Genomic DNA, 14,074 nt, shown 5'->3' on the forward strand with positions numbered 1-14,074 from the left:
AGTTGAGATTTTATTTGCACCTTCAATCTTTTTCCATGGCTCTTATTGTGGAAAGTTCGATTCTGGTTGGATGTCAAAAGTTGTTGGAATGGCTGTGAATACCGAAAATAGTATGGCATCAATATTTGGTGATCCATACATCTAGTAACCCATTTCCAATATGCATCAGCTCATGAGCTTGATAGTAGCGAACTTTGAATGCTGCCAGCTTTCCTTCTACTTTCTCTGTCCTCTGTTGCATAGTCTCTACCCTCCCTGAGTGAATTGCCTTTGTCTAGATGTTCAACAGTGCTTCGTAGTTGGCCTTGCAGTCTGTCCGCACTTTGCTTTGAGCATGGTAAATCCTGTACCAGTCGAAATTTAGCTGGAATATAGATTGTTACCCGTGTTGCTGGTGTTTATTTTTTACCCCTCCTTTGTAACCTCTTGCATATCCCCTCGCCCCTTTTGGGGTTCCAATGTATGCTCTCTTTGGTAAAATAAAAATAAAAATAGTATGGCATTGTAAAAATTTGATGGATTGGCAATCCTTTAAAATAAGTTTCCATTAAAATTCTAGGGTGCATTTCAACCACGGGCCCCACGGCCGCACCCATCCATGATCCAGGCCAAAAGTGCCTCTATACGGTCGACAGGCAAACCTCAAGACTAAGTAACACGGGGTGTAACAAGACTTGATTTTGAGGTGTTTTAGTAATAAATTTTGTTTTCTAGGAAGTTTTTGTCATTTTAAAGTTAGTCCACTGTGTAGAAGGATGTGTGGATTGTTTTCGTCTGAAATTTTTTTTTGATCCGGAAGGCACTTTCTGGGGCATTTTTGAAGGCGTTAACGTGGGATTTTGAAAAAGTGATGTATGAAGTGATTGAAGCCTGCATTATAAGGAACAACTTTGGTTCTTTGAGTCTTTAGAGATTTTGATGTTTTGATGCTCGTTGAAGGCCAAAGATTAAGAAAAAAGTTGGATTTGCTGTTTTTGCATCGTTTTTGTAGAAAATGCTGTTTTGCAGGTTGATTTTCAACAAATCGGAGCAGGCTATGGAAATTTTCCATCACATAGCCGTCGAAGAGCGCAGCGAGGGCAACAAGATTGTATGAGACGGACTTGGGCTGTTTTCTTTTACCTTGTTCTCGCAGGTATATTGGCGCGCACGTCGAGTCGACCAAAACGCCAAAAATAGAAAAGCGGCTATTTTAAGAGGTCGCAGGCTTTTGGAGGAGAATAGAAGGACGGGTGGTGCGTTTGGGGGGATTCACCAATCTCTCTTTTGCGAGTGCGAGTGCGAGTGCGAGTGAGACGCTGCATGCAAGCGAATTGAAGCTCGGGGGTGGTCGGGAGGTTCGAGCTCCGTACAACGGAGTGCGCCCATATATATTTTGCTCCTCTGTTGTATCAAACACTATCAATACAAAGATTTCTTCCTCTGTTTTGCTGTCTATCTCTATTATTCGGTTCTCGTGACAATTGGTATCAGAGCAAGCGGTTGATTCTGGACATGGACGGATACGAGAAGAAGATAAAGGAGCAAGAATACCTGATTCGACGACTACGAGAGGATCTGGAAATTTCAAATCGGGAGCGTGCTGAGGCTCTGCGAGGCAAAGCAACACGAGACCCTGATATCTACGTGGAAATTAATGGTGAACAGGAAGACGGAAACCATGCTATTCCACCAGGAAACAATAATCAACGAGTGGGCGCTGGGGCACTGGGCGGTGGTGATGATGGAGATGATGATGATGGGAACGGTGGTGATGGACGTCGCGGTCGTCCACACGAAAGAGAGCGGAATGACGGCGAAGTGGAAACTAAGGAAAGGAGAGGACGAAGAAGGGAACGTGATGAAGAAGATGCAGATGAAGATTCTGAAAGGGCAGCTTTGCAGCAAGTCTTCAAGAAGGCAAAGATTAACGAGTTCAATGGCATCGAGAAAACTGGTGAAGATCTCGAAGCATGGATTGAAGAGTTAGAAGATTATTTTGCATTGAAGAAGTTCTCTGAAGAGGCAAAAGCAAAGGTTGCAGTTGTTCATCTTCGACAAACTGCAAAGCTTTGGTGGAAAGCATACCTTAAACAGCGAACAAAGGTTACTCCAATCACTTGGGAGGAATTTAAAATTCAAGCGTATAAAAGGTACTGTTCTCCACACTATGAGATGGATAAAAAGATGGAGTTTTACAAGTTTCAGCAGCAACCTGAGGACGAGCCAAGTCTTACTGTACATGAGTATAAGGAGAAGTTTTTGTGACTTCACAAGTATGCACCGGAAGTAGAAGGAGAGGCGTTGACAAACAAATTTATCGAAGGACTGCGTAAAGATCTGTATTATCAAGTAAAGGGTGCAGGGGCTACCGATTTTCTGGATGCTATTGCGAAGGCCGAAAATTATGAGAAGAAGGTGAAGTATGAGAGCCGCAACCCTACTCCAAGCAGAATTATACCTACCGGGCATAGAATGCAGAATAGGCCTTTTCAGACAAACACTAAGTTTCCCCGAACGAATTTTACGAATAATCAGAGAAGACCACCCAATAATTTTTCAAATCAGAATCAGAATTTCAATCGAAATCGGAGTACAAATCAGAATGCTGTAAACAACCGCAATCAAAATTTGGGACAGAATGCTATAAACAACCGCAATCAAAATTTGGGTCAAAATGATGCAAATCAGAATCAAAGAAGATGACAACCGCTGCGGTGGCAACATGATCCTGCTTTTCTAGAACGATCAAGGAGATTTGGGTTATGTTTTCGTTGCGGTGAGCAAGGTCACAAGACGTTCGAATGCCCAAATAAGGAGATCGATCAGGCTATTCTTGCACGAATGGAAGCCAATATGAATGCGATGGACACCATGATTGAGGAAGTGAGCGAGGAAGGTAAGTGCTCTGAAATTCCTATGAAATGCATGACAACGTCTGTCCATCATTTAAGGGCATCCGTTATAAGAATTCGGGGTAAGATAGGAATTGAAATTGTGAATTTTCTCATTGATTCGGGTAGTACGCATTGTTTTATGTCTAACAAGCTTGCGCAGACTTTGAAATTGAATTCTGATTCCCAGATTAGGAGACCTGTAGAATTGGCCAATGGGAAGAAACATTATACACAGGGTCATATTCAAAACTTACCTTTTGTACTGAACAAAGAGAAACATTCGGGAGAATTTTATGTTATTAGCATGGGTGAACAGGATGTAAGTTTGGGAATGGATTGGTTGGCTGCGAACCATGCATTGATTGATTGTGAGAGGGGTGAGTTGGTTTTTAAAAACAGAGATGGTCATGCGATTAAAGCTGAGGAGAGAAATACTAAATCCCTTCTGATTTCTGCCATGAAACTTTTGAGGGGGGTGAGACAAGGGTGTGAGACGTTTCTTGTGTTTGCTAACGAGATTAAAGAGGATTCTGGGAATAAACAGAAAGGGGAAAATCCAGAATTTGTAGAGGATCTCTTACAGGAATTTAAGGATGTGTTCCCGGACGATCTTCCTGGTATGCCTCCGCCTAGAGTGGTAGACCACGCCATAGATCTATATCCAGGAGCAACACCTTATTCAAGGGCTCCATACAGGTTCAATATTGATGAGCTTAAAGAGCTCAAGATACAACTTGATGACCTTTTGAAAAAGGGTTTCATTAAACCTAGTGTATCTCCTTGGGGCAGTCCTGTGTTATTCCAAAAGAAAAAGGATGGTACATATAGGTTATGCATTGATTACAGGGGGTTAAACAAACAGACCATTAAGAACAAATATCCTCTTCCTCACATAGATGAATTGCTTAGCCATTTGAGTGGTGCCACAATATTTTCAAAGGTTGATCTTCGTTCTGGCTACCATCAAATCCGCATTAAGGTCGAGGACATTCCAAAGACTGCTTTTCGTACACGTTATGGGCATTATGAATTTACAGTTCAATTCTTGCTTTTGGTTTGACTAATGCACCAGCAACTTTCATGTGCTTAATGAATAATATTTTTCACCCGTACCTTGATCACTTCATTCTGGTATTCTTGGATGATAATTTTGTGTATTCTAAGAATGAAGAAGATCATGCATTGCACTTAAAGAAAACATTTGAGGTTTTGCGTGAACATAAATTGTATGCCAAAGCAAGTAAGTGTACTTTTGCAAAGGATCAGATTGTGTATTTGGGAAGAGTGATTTCTAAAGAGGGGATTCACATTGACCTTGACAAAGTTAAGACTATTGTGGAGTGGCCAACACCAAAGTCATTAAGGGATGTGAGAATCCTTATGGGTCTAGCACAATATGAGAGAGCACACATTAAAGATTTCTCTAAGATAGCAAGTCCTTTGACCGAATTGACCAAGAAAGACAAGGGTTTTGTGTGGACTTCTACCTGTGAGACTGCTTTTGAGACCTTGAAGGCTAAAATAGCAGAAAATTGTGTTTTGAAAGTTCCTGAGATGGGCAAACCGTTTGTTGTGTCATGTGATGCTAGTGGTGAACAACTAGGGTGTGTTTTGACACAAGAAGGAAGAGTGGTTGCATATGAGTCTAGGAAATTAAGACGACATGAATTGAACTATGCAACACATGATCTAGAATTGCTTGCTGTTGTTCATGCATTGAAACATTGGCGTCATCTTTTGCTTGGTGTCAAATTTGAATTGCGTACTGATCATCAAAGTTTGAAGTATATTTTCACGCAGCCATTGTTAAACAACAGACAAAGGAGATGGATTGAATTGTTGGCTGAGTATGATTTTGACTTGAAGTATTTGTGTGGGAAAGAAAATAAAGTTGCAGATGCATTGAGTCGTAGGCCCATGTGTAATTTGTTGACTGTTGTGCGATCCAATTTGGTTGATGAGATACATGCCGAAGTTGAAAACGATTCTTTTTACATGCTTATTTTGCAATTCTTGCGTGAGAATATTGGTGAGATGTATGAGAACAGATATCACTTGTATAAGGGAAATCTGTATTATTATGACCGCTTGTGTATTCCTGCAAATTCTGCTTTTAAGAGTCAAATTCTGCATGAGTGTCATAACTCACCTTTTTCTGGTCATCCTGGATTGAGTAAGACATATGAAAAGATTAAAAGTTCATTCTTTTGGCCACGTATGAAATTGGATGTTAAGAATTATGTGCGTGAATGCTTTCAATGTCAACAAGTTAAAATTGAACATAAGAGGATGCCTGGTGACCTTCAACCCTTAGACATTCCTTTACAGAAGTGGGAGTCTATATCCATGGACTTTATTATTAGACTTCCTACTACTCGTGGAGGGTATGACTCGATCTTTGTGGTAGTAGATAGACTCACAAAACAGGCTCACTTCTTTCCCGTGAAAATAACTGACACTGCTTAATTTGACCATTGCACGCTTGTTTGTGAAAGAGATATTTCGTTTGCATGGCATGCCCAAGAGCATACTGTCTGACAGAGATTCTAAGTTCACTTCATATTTCTGGAGAGCGACTTTTGACTCTATAGGTACCCAGTTACGCATGTCTACTGCTTTTCATCCTCAAACCGATGGGGAAACGGAGAGAGTGAATCGTATTTTAGAAGATATATTACGAATGTATGTCAATGAAAACCAATCTAATTGGAATGAATATTTGCCTTTGGTTGAATTTGCATACAACAGTTCATATCATTCATCTATTAGGATGACCCCGTTTGAAGCAATGTATGGCTATAAGTGTCCCACACCTATAAATTTTCTTAGCTCAAGGAATAAGGTAGAACTGTCACGTGAGATGCTTGAAAAAATGGATAACGAGTTGGCCAAAATCAGGGGGAATATTAGAGAAGCCCAAAAGAGACATTAATTGTATTATGACAAGAAACATCGGGTTGTGGAGTATGAAACTGGGGATATGGTTTTCTTAAAAGTTATTCCCGAGAAGTCTCATTTAATTCTTGGGAAGGATAAGCAATTGTCTCCACGATTTGCTGGGCCATTTAAAATTTTGAAGCGCATTGGTTCATTAGCTTACAAATTGGAATTGCCTTCTCATGTCAAAGTGCATCCTGTATTTCATGTGAGTTTATTGAAAAAGTATGTTCCTAACGTGCACCATGTTTTACAGGACAACTCTAAGTTGAAAGATGATGGAACATTGACAGTAGAACCAGATTTAGTGCTAGATAGGCGTGTCAAACATTTGAGAAATAGAGACATTGTGGAAGTTTTGGTTAAGTGGCAGAACTATCCAGCAGAGGATGCATCTTGGGTTGATCTTAGTGTTTTGCAAAGCGAATTTCCCTCCTTCCAACTCTGAGGACAGAGTTAATTTTGAAAAGGGGAGATTGTAACAAAACTTGATTTTGAGGTGTTTTAGTAATAAATTTTGTTTTTTAGGAAGTTTTTGTCATTTTAAAGTTAGTCCACTGTGTAGAAGGATGTGTGGATTGTTTTCGTCCGATAAAATTTTTTGATCCGGAAGGCACTTTCTGGGGCATTTTTGAAGGCGTTAACGTGGGATTTTGAAAAAGTGATGTATGACGCGATTGAAGCCTGCGTTATAAGGAACAACTTTGGTTCTTTGAGTCTTTAGAGATTTTGATGTTTTGATGCTCGTTGAAGGCCAAAGATTAAGACAAAAGTTGGATTTGTTGTTTTTGCATCGTTTTTGTAGAAAATGCTGTTTTGCACGTTGATTTTCAGCAAATCGGAGCAGGCTATGGAAATTTTCCATCACATAGCCGTCGAAGAGCGCAGCGAGGGCAACAAGATTGTATGATACGGACTTGGGCTGTTTTGGCTCCGTTTGGGAGTTCTGTTCAGTTGAAGACAGCTGAAAAAAAAAAAACTAACCTCTACGGATCGCTTCGCGATCACGTTTTTTTAACTTTGTTCTCGTAGGTATATTGGCGCGCAAGGCGAGTCGACCAAAACGCCAAAAATAGAAAAGCGACTATTTTAAGAGGTCGCAGGCTTTTGGAGGAGAATAGAAGGACGGGTGGTGCGTTTGGGGGGATTCACCAATCTCTCTTCTGCGAGTGCGAGTGAGAGTGCGAGTGCGAGTGCGAGTGAGACGTTGCATGCAAGCGAATTGAAGCACGGGGGTGGTCGGGAGGTTCGAGCTCCGTACAACGGAGTGCGCCCATATATATTTTGCTCCTTTGTTGTATCAAACACTATCAATACAAAGATTTCTTCCTCTATTTTGCTGTCTATCTCTATTATTCGGTTCTCGTGACACGGGGTCTTCAATGAAGACCCCGTCAGGGGATCCATGGCAAGGGAGTGTGCGCACAAAAGCAAAGATAAACTTAGCCGTCCGATTTTAAACGGATGTGTCCGAGTTTACTTTTGTCTGCGTGAGTTTACCATATAGGGTTTATTTTGCGCCTTGATTGCAACGAAATGCATGCGTCTACGTGGTTAGCTCATCTTGCTGTCATGGCCTAGGTTGTGGGTTGGAGTCGTCGGCCGGGCGTTGGCCCCACGTTTTTGTTGGCCATCGATCGTCCTCGAGATGCGCGCTTGTCACCTCTATCGTCGACCCCATGACGAGGTCTTCATTAAAGACCCCGTGTTCTTTAGTCCTGTGGACAGACAAAACGGTGCTATTATGAATGGCCAAACCGGCTCCAACGTGCAAATTTGCAAACTCGAAAGGTAATTTGACAGTCAGCTCTTTTGGAGTCTTGGGGCCTCTCTCCTCCCTCTCTCTCTCCACACACAAATTAACACATAACCACGCAACACTTATAGTAGCCAGTCCAAGGCTAGAAAAATACATTTTTCCTAACCGAAGAAAATAAGGGCAAAGTTGAAATTTTACCGGTTATTAGGTCAAAATTTGAAGTATTTACACTAAAACGTGTAAATTTGCCGGTTTTCTTCAAAGCAACCTCGAAATGTAACCGAGATTTTGTGATTTTAGTACACTATACCCCAGTTTTTTTCTAACACTGAGCCAGTCCATGCGGCCGCATTGTTTCTATTGATGCGCAGAAGCACCTCTTTCAGAAGATCAATGTCGTATCATCAGATTCTGCTAGCTATTCTAGCATGCCTGCTTATACCTCTCTCCCCGCTACAGAGTGGCGTATTCTTCCACAGTTGCAAGAATGGTTATCATACATGTATTGATGTTTTTCCGCAGTTGGTGCGTGTCGCCGAGCGGGGAGATGAGGACGCCCAGGACATGAGCGCCATGGGGATTGGCAGATTCACACCGAATGCAACGGAGATGATCGCAGTGGCGAAGCTCAGCCGAGGCCCGAACCAGCAGGCATGGTGGACGCTCGCCAACACTTCCTGGCACGACTCCACCATTGAGAGGTTTTTTTGGGCTGCAGGGCCGCTGAAAGCCGAAGAGATGGACTCCCTGGTCAGGAATAATAGAATATGGGCAACGTCTGGAATCACTAGTGCAAACACTACCTCTATCGATGTCACACAGGCTCTTCAGAATCTCTCCTCTGCAACCTACAAAATAAAAAAATTTATCAAAGGCACAGGCACCATTGAAGCCTCCATGTGGACCATCATCTTCCGATCATGCCCGTTCGGTAGAACCTGCGATGAGGGCTATATGGTGCCTCTCGTTGTCACACAGGCATCCAAACCGAGCAACACATGGCCGGCTAATTCTACTCCCGCAGAAGATGTACTGCAGCTCTCCTAGCTGCAATACATCTTCCGCGGACACATCCACCATGCTTGTCAACGCCATCCCAGCTTTCCTCATCAACAGCACTTCTCGGTCTATCCCTCAGCCAATCACCGGCATCTCAGACGAGCTGTCCATGGTCATCAATGTCCATGAAGGCATTCGGCTGTGCCCACCAAAGCATTCTATTTTAGGTTTCCGGTCCCATTTGGATGCCTGCTATGGCCTTCTACCTGCAACAACATGTACTCGTTTCAGCTCCCCAAACAATAGTCAGCGCGGTAACATGTTAGTGTGTTGAGAGATGATAATTCGGGAATAACCACTGCAAAGTTCCTGGAAACGCGTGGTGTTATGAGTGACAAGTGGTCCAATGCTATAAGTCCGTTTGAAGAATGTGAAAAGGAGGCAGTACTGTTAGCGGATTGGGTGGCTGCAAGCGCCGATTCTAGTAGTACAGAGTCTAAAATTTTCACCATTTGCTATGAAGGTTTGTGTGTCTGTAGTAAACCAAGTATATTTAATTCATGCAGGAGTGGTGTGGAAAGGCTTAACACTAATTTGGTACCAAAACAGTACCAAAACAAGACACTTTAAGTGTCCTTTTGTAACAAATTCAAATTAAATGTTACTTGCATTAGACGGTTTATTTAAGGGAATCCTCTTGATATGCTTAAATATATTAGATAGAGAGTCTTTTAAAAATATAACTTTGCATTTTAGAATCTATCATGATCAAAAACTGTACTCATCAAGTTGACCCTTGTAAAACTGCGATTGACGCTTTGAAGAAATCGCCTTTATAAGCTCAAGAAAAAATGAAACGACCCCGTAGAAAATTTTAAGGGACTCTTTCACAATTTTGCTATAGATAATCGAAAATTTCATGTGCAAAAAATTTGACTTTGGAGTATATAATATAATGGAAAGTTCCATGTGTTTGATATGGTCATTTCAAGCATATCGTTGTGTACAAAGAAAAATATGTTTTTGATGTATTTGTGAGTTTTAGAAAGTAATAAATTGCTTGTCCTTTCCAAGGAGCACTCAAGGTGGCAAATAGAAGGACTTTGGTATGCAACAATTATTGGATCATTTTAAATATTTAAAACTGCATAAGAAAAAACTTTCATATTTTCATTCTTGAAACCTAAGCATTCAAAACTTCAAATAATATCAAACTCTTCATGTAGATCAATTAAATGTATCAAACTACGTGATACATACACAATTGGGGTGTTTAAAACCTTGGTTTCAATGTTATTATGGAGAACTCAAGTTTTTCAAGAGTTTTTGCATGATAAAGAATTCAAGATAGAGTTCAAGCAACGAGATTTAATTGAGTTAGGGAGCCCAAAAAATACGTAGTTTCTTGATTTAAACATATAAAGTCATTTGTAGTCGTCAAATTGCACTAGAATAGTACCAATTTCATGAGGGGACCTTTGGTATACCAAAATTATGCTCTCAATTATTCAACACGTGCTCAAGTATGAAATTATGTCTATAGCTTGCATGTGACTTGAAAACTTATCTTTAAAGTGCATTCCATTGTTTTGTAACACTAATTGCTCACACTTGGCTTTTATAAACCTAAAACGGGCCATCTCTACAAAAAGATATAATCATTTTATGGAATTTTTTTTGGCAAAACAGATTGAAATTTCACTAAAATTTATGTCTTAGAACACTGGATTTTTCTCCATACAAATTGTATTTTGATATGGAGAACAAACCAGTGTCTTCTTTCCCTCATAACCAATCTATGGTAGAAGGAAGGTGTTAAAAACTTCTTTTTAGCTTAACAAATAAATTGCCAAAACTTGGTCAAAAAATAGAACACTTTAGTGTCTCATGACACTTAAGTGTCCAATTACAGAACTAGTGTTAAGTTCTAATTGTAGACCTAAGCAGCTTAGAGGCTCTCCGAAATCTTTTGACATGTAGGTGGTTACATGCCAGATAGATGGTGTCTCTTGCAGTGCAGAATTAAGTGAGCATCTACCCGTCAAGCACAAGCTGTGCCATCAAATTATAAGTCGCAAGAGTAACTGGATCTTCTCCAAAGGTGGAAACACTAGTGAATTCATGTATTCTCCTCGCCAATTGAACAACAAAAGTGTAGTAATTTGCACCAGAAATGTACCCTCATTAGTCCTCTCCAACTCCAGCCAATCCTCTTTCCTCAACGTCATTCAAATCCATGCAAGAACATCACTCTACAACTTCTTGTGGAGACACTCCACGACGTTCACAATGGAAAAGGGTCCGGCAACCGACATCCAAGGCTTTGCTGCAATAATTATCAGCACGGCCATTTCTGTGTTGTTTGCATTTGCTGGTCCCGGATTTCCAAAGTTTCTATTGGTTATCATGGAGCGGAGATGGCGGGCAGGCAGGTCAACCCTCATGAGCTCGTTCTTCCAGTTCAATGATCACAGCGCGTGCAGCAGCAATTGGTTATGATGGCGGCATTTGGTGTATGCAACACCTGCTTAGCTTTGTGTCCTTCTTGCCAGTGCTGTATTTGGCATGGAGTGAATCAGAAAGGCAGAAGCGCTTCTACACATGGGACCTACGATCGGAGGAGGTGTCTGTGGAGTGCGCTGACACGCGATTGCGCGTCATCTCACTTCTGTTAGCAAGCTCCCAATACGAGTCACATTTCATTACCATCAGTTTGTAAGCTGCATTGTCTGTGTGCCTCATTGTGTTTGGATTGACGGCCTGGCGCATCAGGATATTCTTTTACACTTGTTCACGTTTGAGGGCAACATCTGATCATCTTGATGAACCCAACTTAGTATCTGCTAGATGATTAATCCATGTCATCACACCAGTCAGCAACCTGCACACGTGATCAGATGCCAAACGGCCCACAACCCCATGAATCGTGTAACTACCTACTCACGTGTATATAACTGTATCCTTAGTCATCAATCAAATACGCTTCTTGCCATCGCCTTCTTGGCTTTGCCTATCCATCTCTCTCTCACTCATCTTCTCTGTGAGTTCCCTTCTCTCACACTATTGTAGAGAAGAGAGAGAGAGAGAGAGAGAGAGAGAGAGAGAGAACGGCTGTGAAGCCAGAGGGAGAGAGAGACAAGAAGGCGATTGCAAGAAGTGTGTGTGTATTGATCCGAAAAGGTGCAGTTATATACAAAAGGATGAGGCAGTTACAAGCGGTGCGACGTTCATTGGAATGCGGGCCATTGTGCCAATTAGGATGACACATGGTTGGATGATGTGGATTAATATCCCCATACGCCTCCAGAAGACACATCGTCCATACAGAGGCATGTATGTGTGCATAGTGTGATGTGGTCATTAGATAGGTCTACATGCGCCTCCAGAAGACACATCGTCCATACAGAGGCATGTATGTGTGCATAGTGTGATGTGGTCATTAGATAGGTCTACATGCTTTGGAAAAATACAATATGCGTATGGAATTATTCTTGGTGTGACTTCCGAGGTCTTCAACCTGGATCAAGGTCCGACTTCGTAATGAAGAAGATTAGCAACTTTGATTGCTGCTTTGGTGGAGCTTTGAAAGGCTTCTTCAGATCCGTAGCATGAATGATCTCACGAGCTTGGTCATTGCACATTCGCCCCCCCAAGAGAAGTGAAAGCATGAGTTTAATGGAGAGGCAGTTGGGAAAGTGGCTATAGCATGATTGAATGGCTCAAATGGTTGAGGTTGATGAAGGTAGCACAAATAATGAGTGAGCATTTGCATGCTTAATGCACCGGGGTTCTGCATGAAGCGAGATATGTGGTTAGTAGCAAGGTAGATGTCCGTGTGCTTGCGGGAGACAAGGTAGTGAACTTTACTCATAGGTGCCTATAGGTTGGAGCTCAGCAAGGGCTTGTGAACCAGTATTGAGGTCGCATGATGAGGCTGCAACAGAGTAGCCTGCAGATGGTGTGGCAGAAACGTCGACTGCAGCAAGGTTGACAACTATGATGGCCGCAGAGGTGGCGGCGTAGGAGGCATGCAGATGCGCATGGCGAATGGCACGAGCCAAGGATTCACCATGAACAGGTGGCACTGTGTGCGCAGGCAAGAGCTCGCCATAGGTTTCCTGGGCTATGACAGACTCCATCAGCGTGCTTGCAGAATGTGCCTTGGCTGGGCTTGCCACATAAGCAAACGTGGGTTCTGCATCCACTGCAAGTTCCGCAACAGCCAGGTTCGGCAAGTATGCGTCAATGATGGTTGCATCATCATCATTGGCGCATGTTGTTGGACAATATGAAGAAGGGCGAGTAACTGCGTCGGCACAAAGTGTCTGCTCCATAAGCTAGGAGCTGCAAGGCAGGGTGTGTGCAGCCACGGGGTCTTCGGGCTTGAAGGTGGAGCACCTTGCCTCTGTTGAGTTTCCGCAGAAGTTATGGAGAGCTTGCCTTAGGGCCTCGAGTAGAACCATGATGAGGTTCGTCGCCCATAGCAGCAGTAGAGCCAGAGGCTTGGCGAGGGGCATGGCGTGGTATGATGAGGCTGCAAGCAAGGGCTACGCCTCATGGAGAGACTGACGCAGGATGTAATGAGCAGCCACAGGGCCTTTAGGCTTGAAAGCGGAGCACCTCGCCACAGCAGAAGGTCCGTCAAAGGCATGCAGGGGTGCGCCAGGGTCGACAGCGCCAGCATGAGGTTGTGCTTGGGCGGGTTTGTTCACCGCAGCACGGTGGTCGGAGAAAAGGGCCCTATCGCAGGCAGCAGCATCAAGAGGCTGTGCAAGGGCTCGCATGGGATGGCCTCGGTAGGCGGTGCCACCGCCTGGGAGTCGGGATGAGGCTCTGTTGAGGGCCTTGCAGGCTCGCTGGAGGGCTGCCAAAAGAACCATCACCAGGCTTGTTGCCCACTGCTGCAAACAAGGTGGAGGAGGTTGTATGGGTGGGCTCCGCACAGAAGAAGAGGTAGGATCTTCTGGTCGTTGCGATGATACCATGTAGAGAAGAGAGAGAGAGAGAGAGAGAGAGAGAGAGAGAACGGCTGTTAAGCTAGAGGAGAGAGAGACAAGAAGGCGATGGCAAGAAGTGTTTGTGTATTGATCCGAGAAGGTGCAGTTATATACAAAAGGATGAGGCAGTTACAAGCCGTGCGACGTTCATTGGGGTGCGGGCCGTTGTGCCAATTAGAATGACACGTAGCTAGATGATGTGGATTAATATCCCCATAAGTATCTATGGCCATTCAAATGACCAGCTCACAGGAGAGTCCAGATGTTGCAGACCGTCTACTTCAGAGGAGAAGTTTCAATGTCGACATGCAGCAGCAGCAGGTTAACGAAGGACGACGTGGCAACGTGGAATGAAACCGAGCTTTCCCATCATGACTTGCGATGACAGGAGTGCCGTGAAGCGACTTATACAAATAGAGGTATCCCGTATTTTAACACTAGTTTGACAGCAAAAAGTGTCCTTTTCCACGAATTTGAATAAAGTGTTACATGAAATCTTTTTTTTT

The 14,074-nt window shown here is 42.9% G+C and overlaps 1 protein-coding gene across 1 annotated transcript; it reads right to left on the reverse strand.

Annotated features, from left to right (window-relative positions):
• Nucleotides 1-12,434: 12,434 nt before the first annotated feature.
• Nucleotides 12,435-12,905, reverse strand: LOC147456423 (uncharacterized). Its single transcript, XM_086515475.1, has one exon. It carries the CDS (start codon nucleotides 12,903-12,905, stop codon nucleotides 12,435-12,437), a length of 471 nt encoding a protein of 156 aa, XP_086371601.1.
• Between the last annotated feature and the right edge of the window lie 1,169 nt (nucleotides 12,906-14,074).

This window comes from Adiantum capillus-veneris, chromosome 6 (genome assembly GCF_014529385.1).
Source record: "Adiantum capillus-veneris isolate H3 chromosome 6, ASM1452938v2, whole genome shotgun sequence".
In the NCBI taxonomy this organism is placed as follows: Eukaryota; Viridiplantae; Streptophyta; class Polypodiopsida; order Polypodiales; family Pteridaceae; genus Adiantum; species Adiantum capillus-veneris.

Bases quoted from the DNA above. Each gene is read 5' to 3' on its own strand.
- LOC147456423 (XM_086515475.1), bottom strand. From the start codon at position 12,905: ATGGAGCAGACACTTTGTGCCGACGCAGTTACTCGCCCTTCTTCATAT.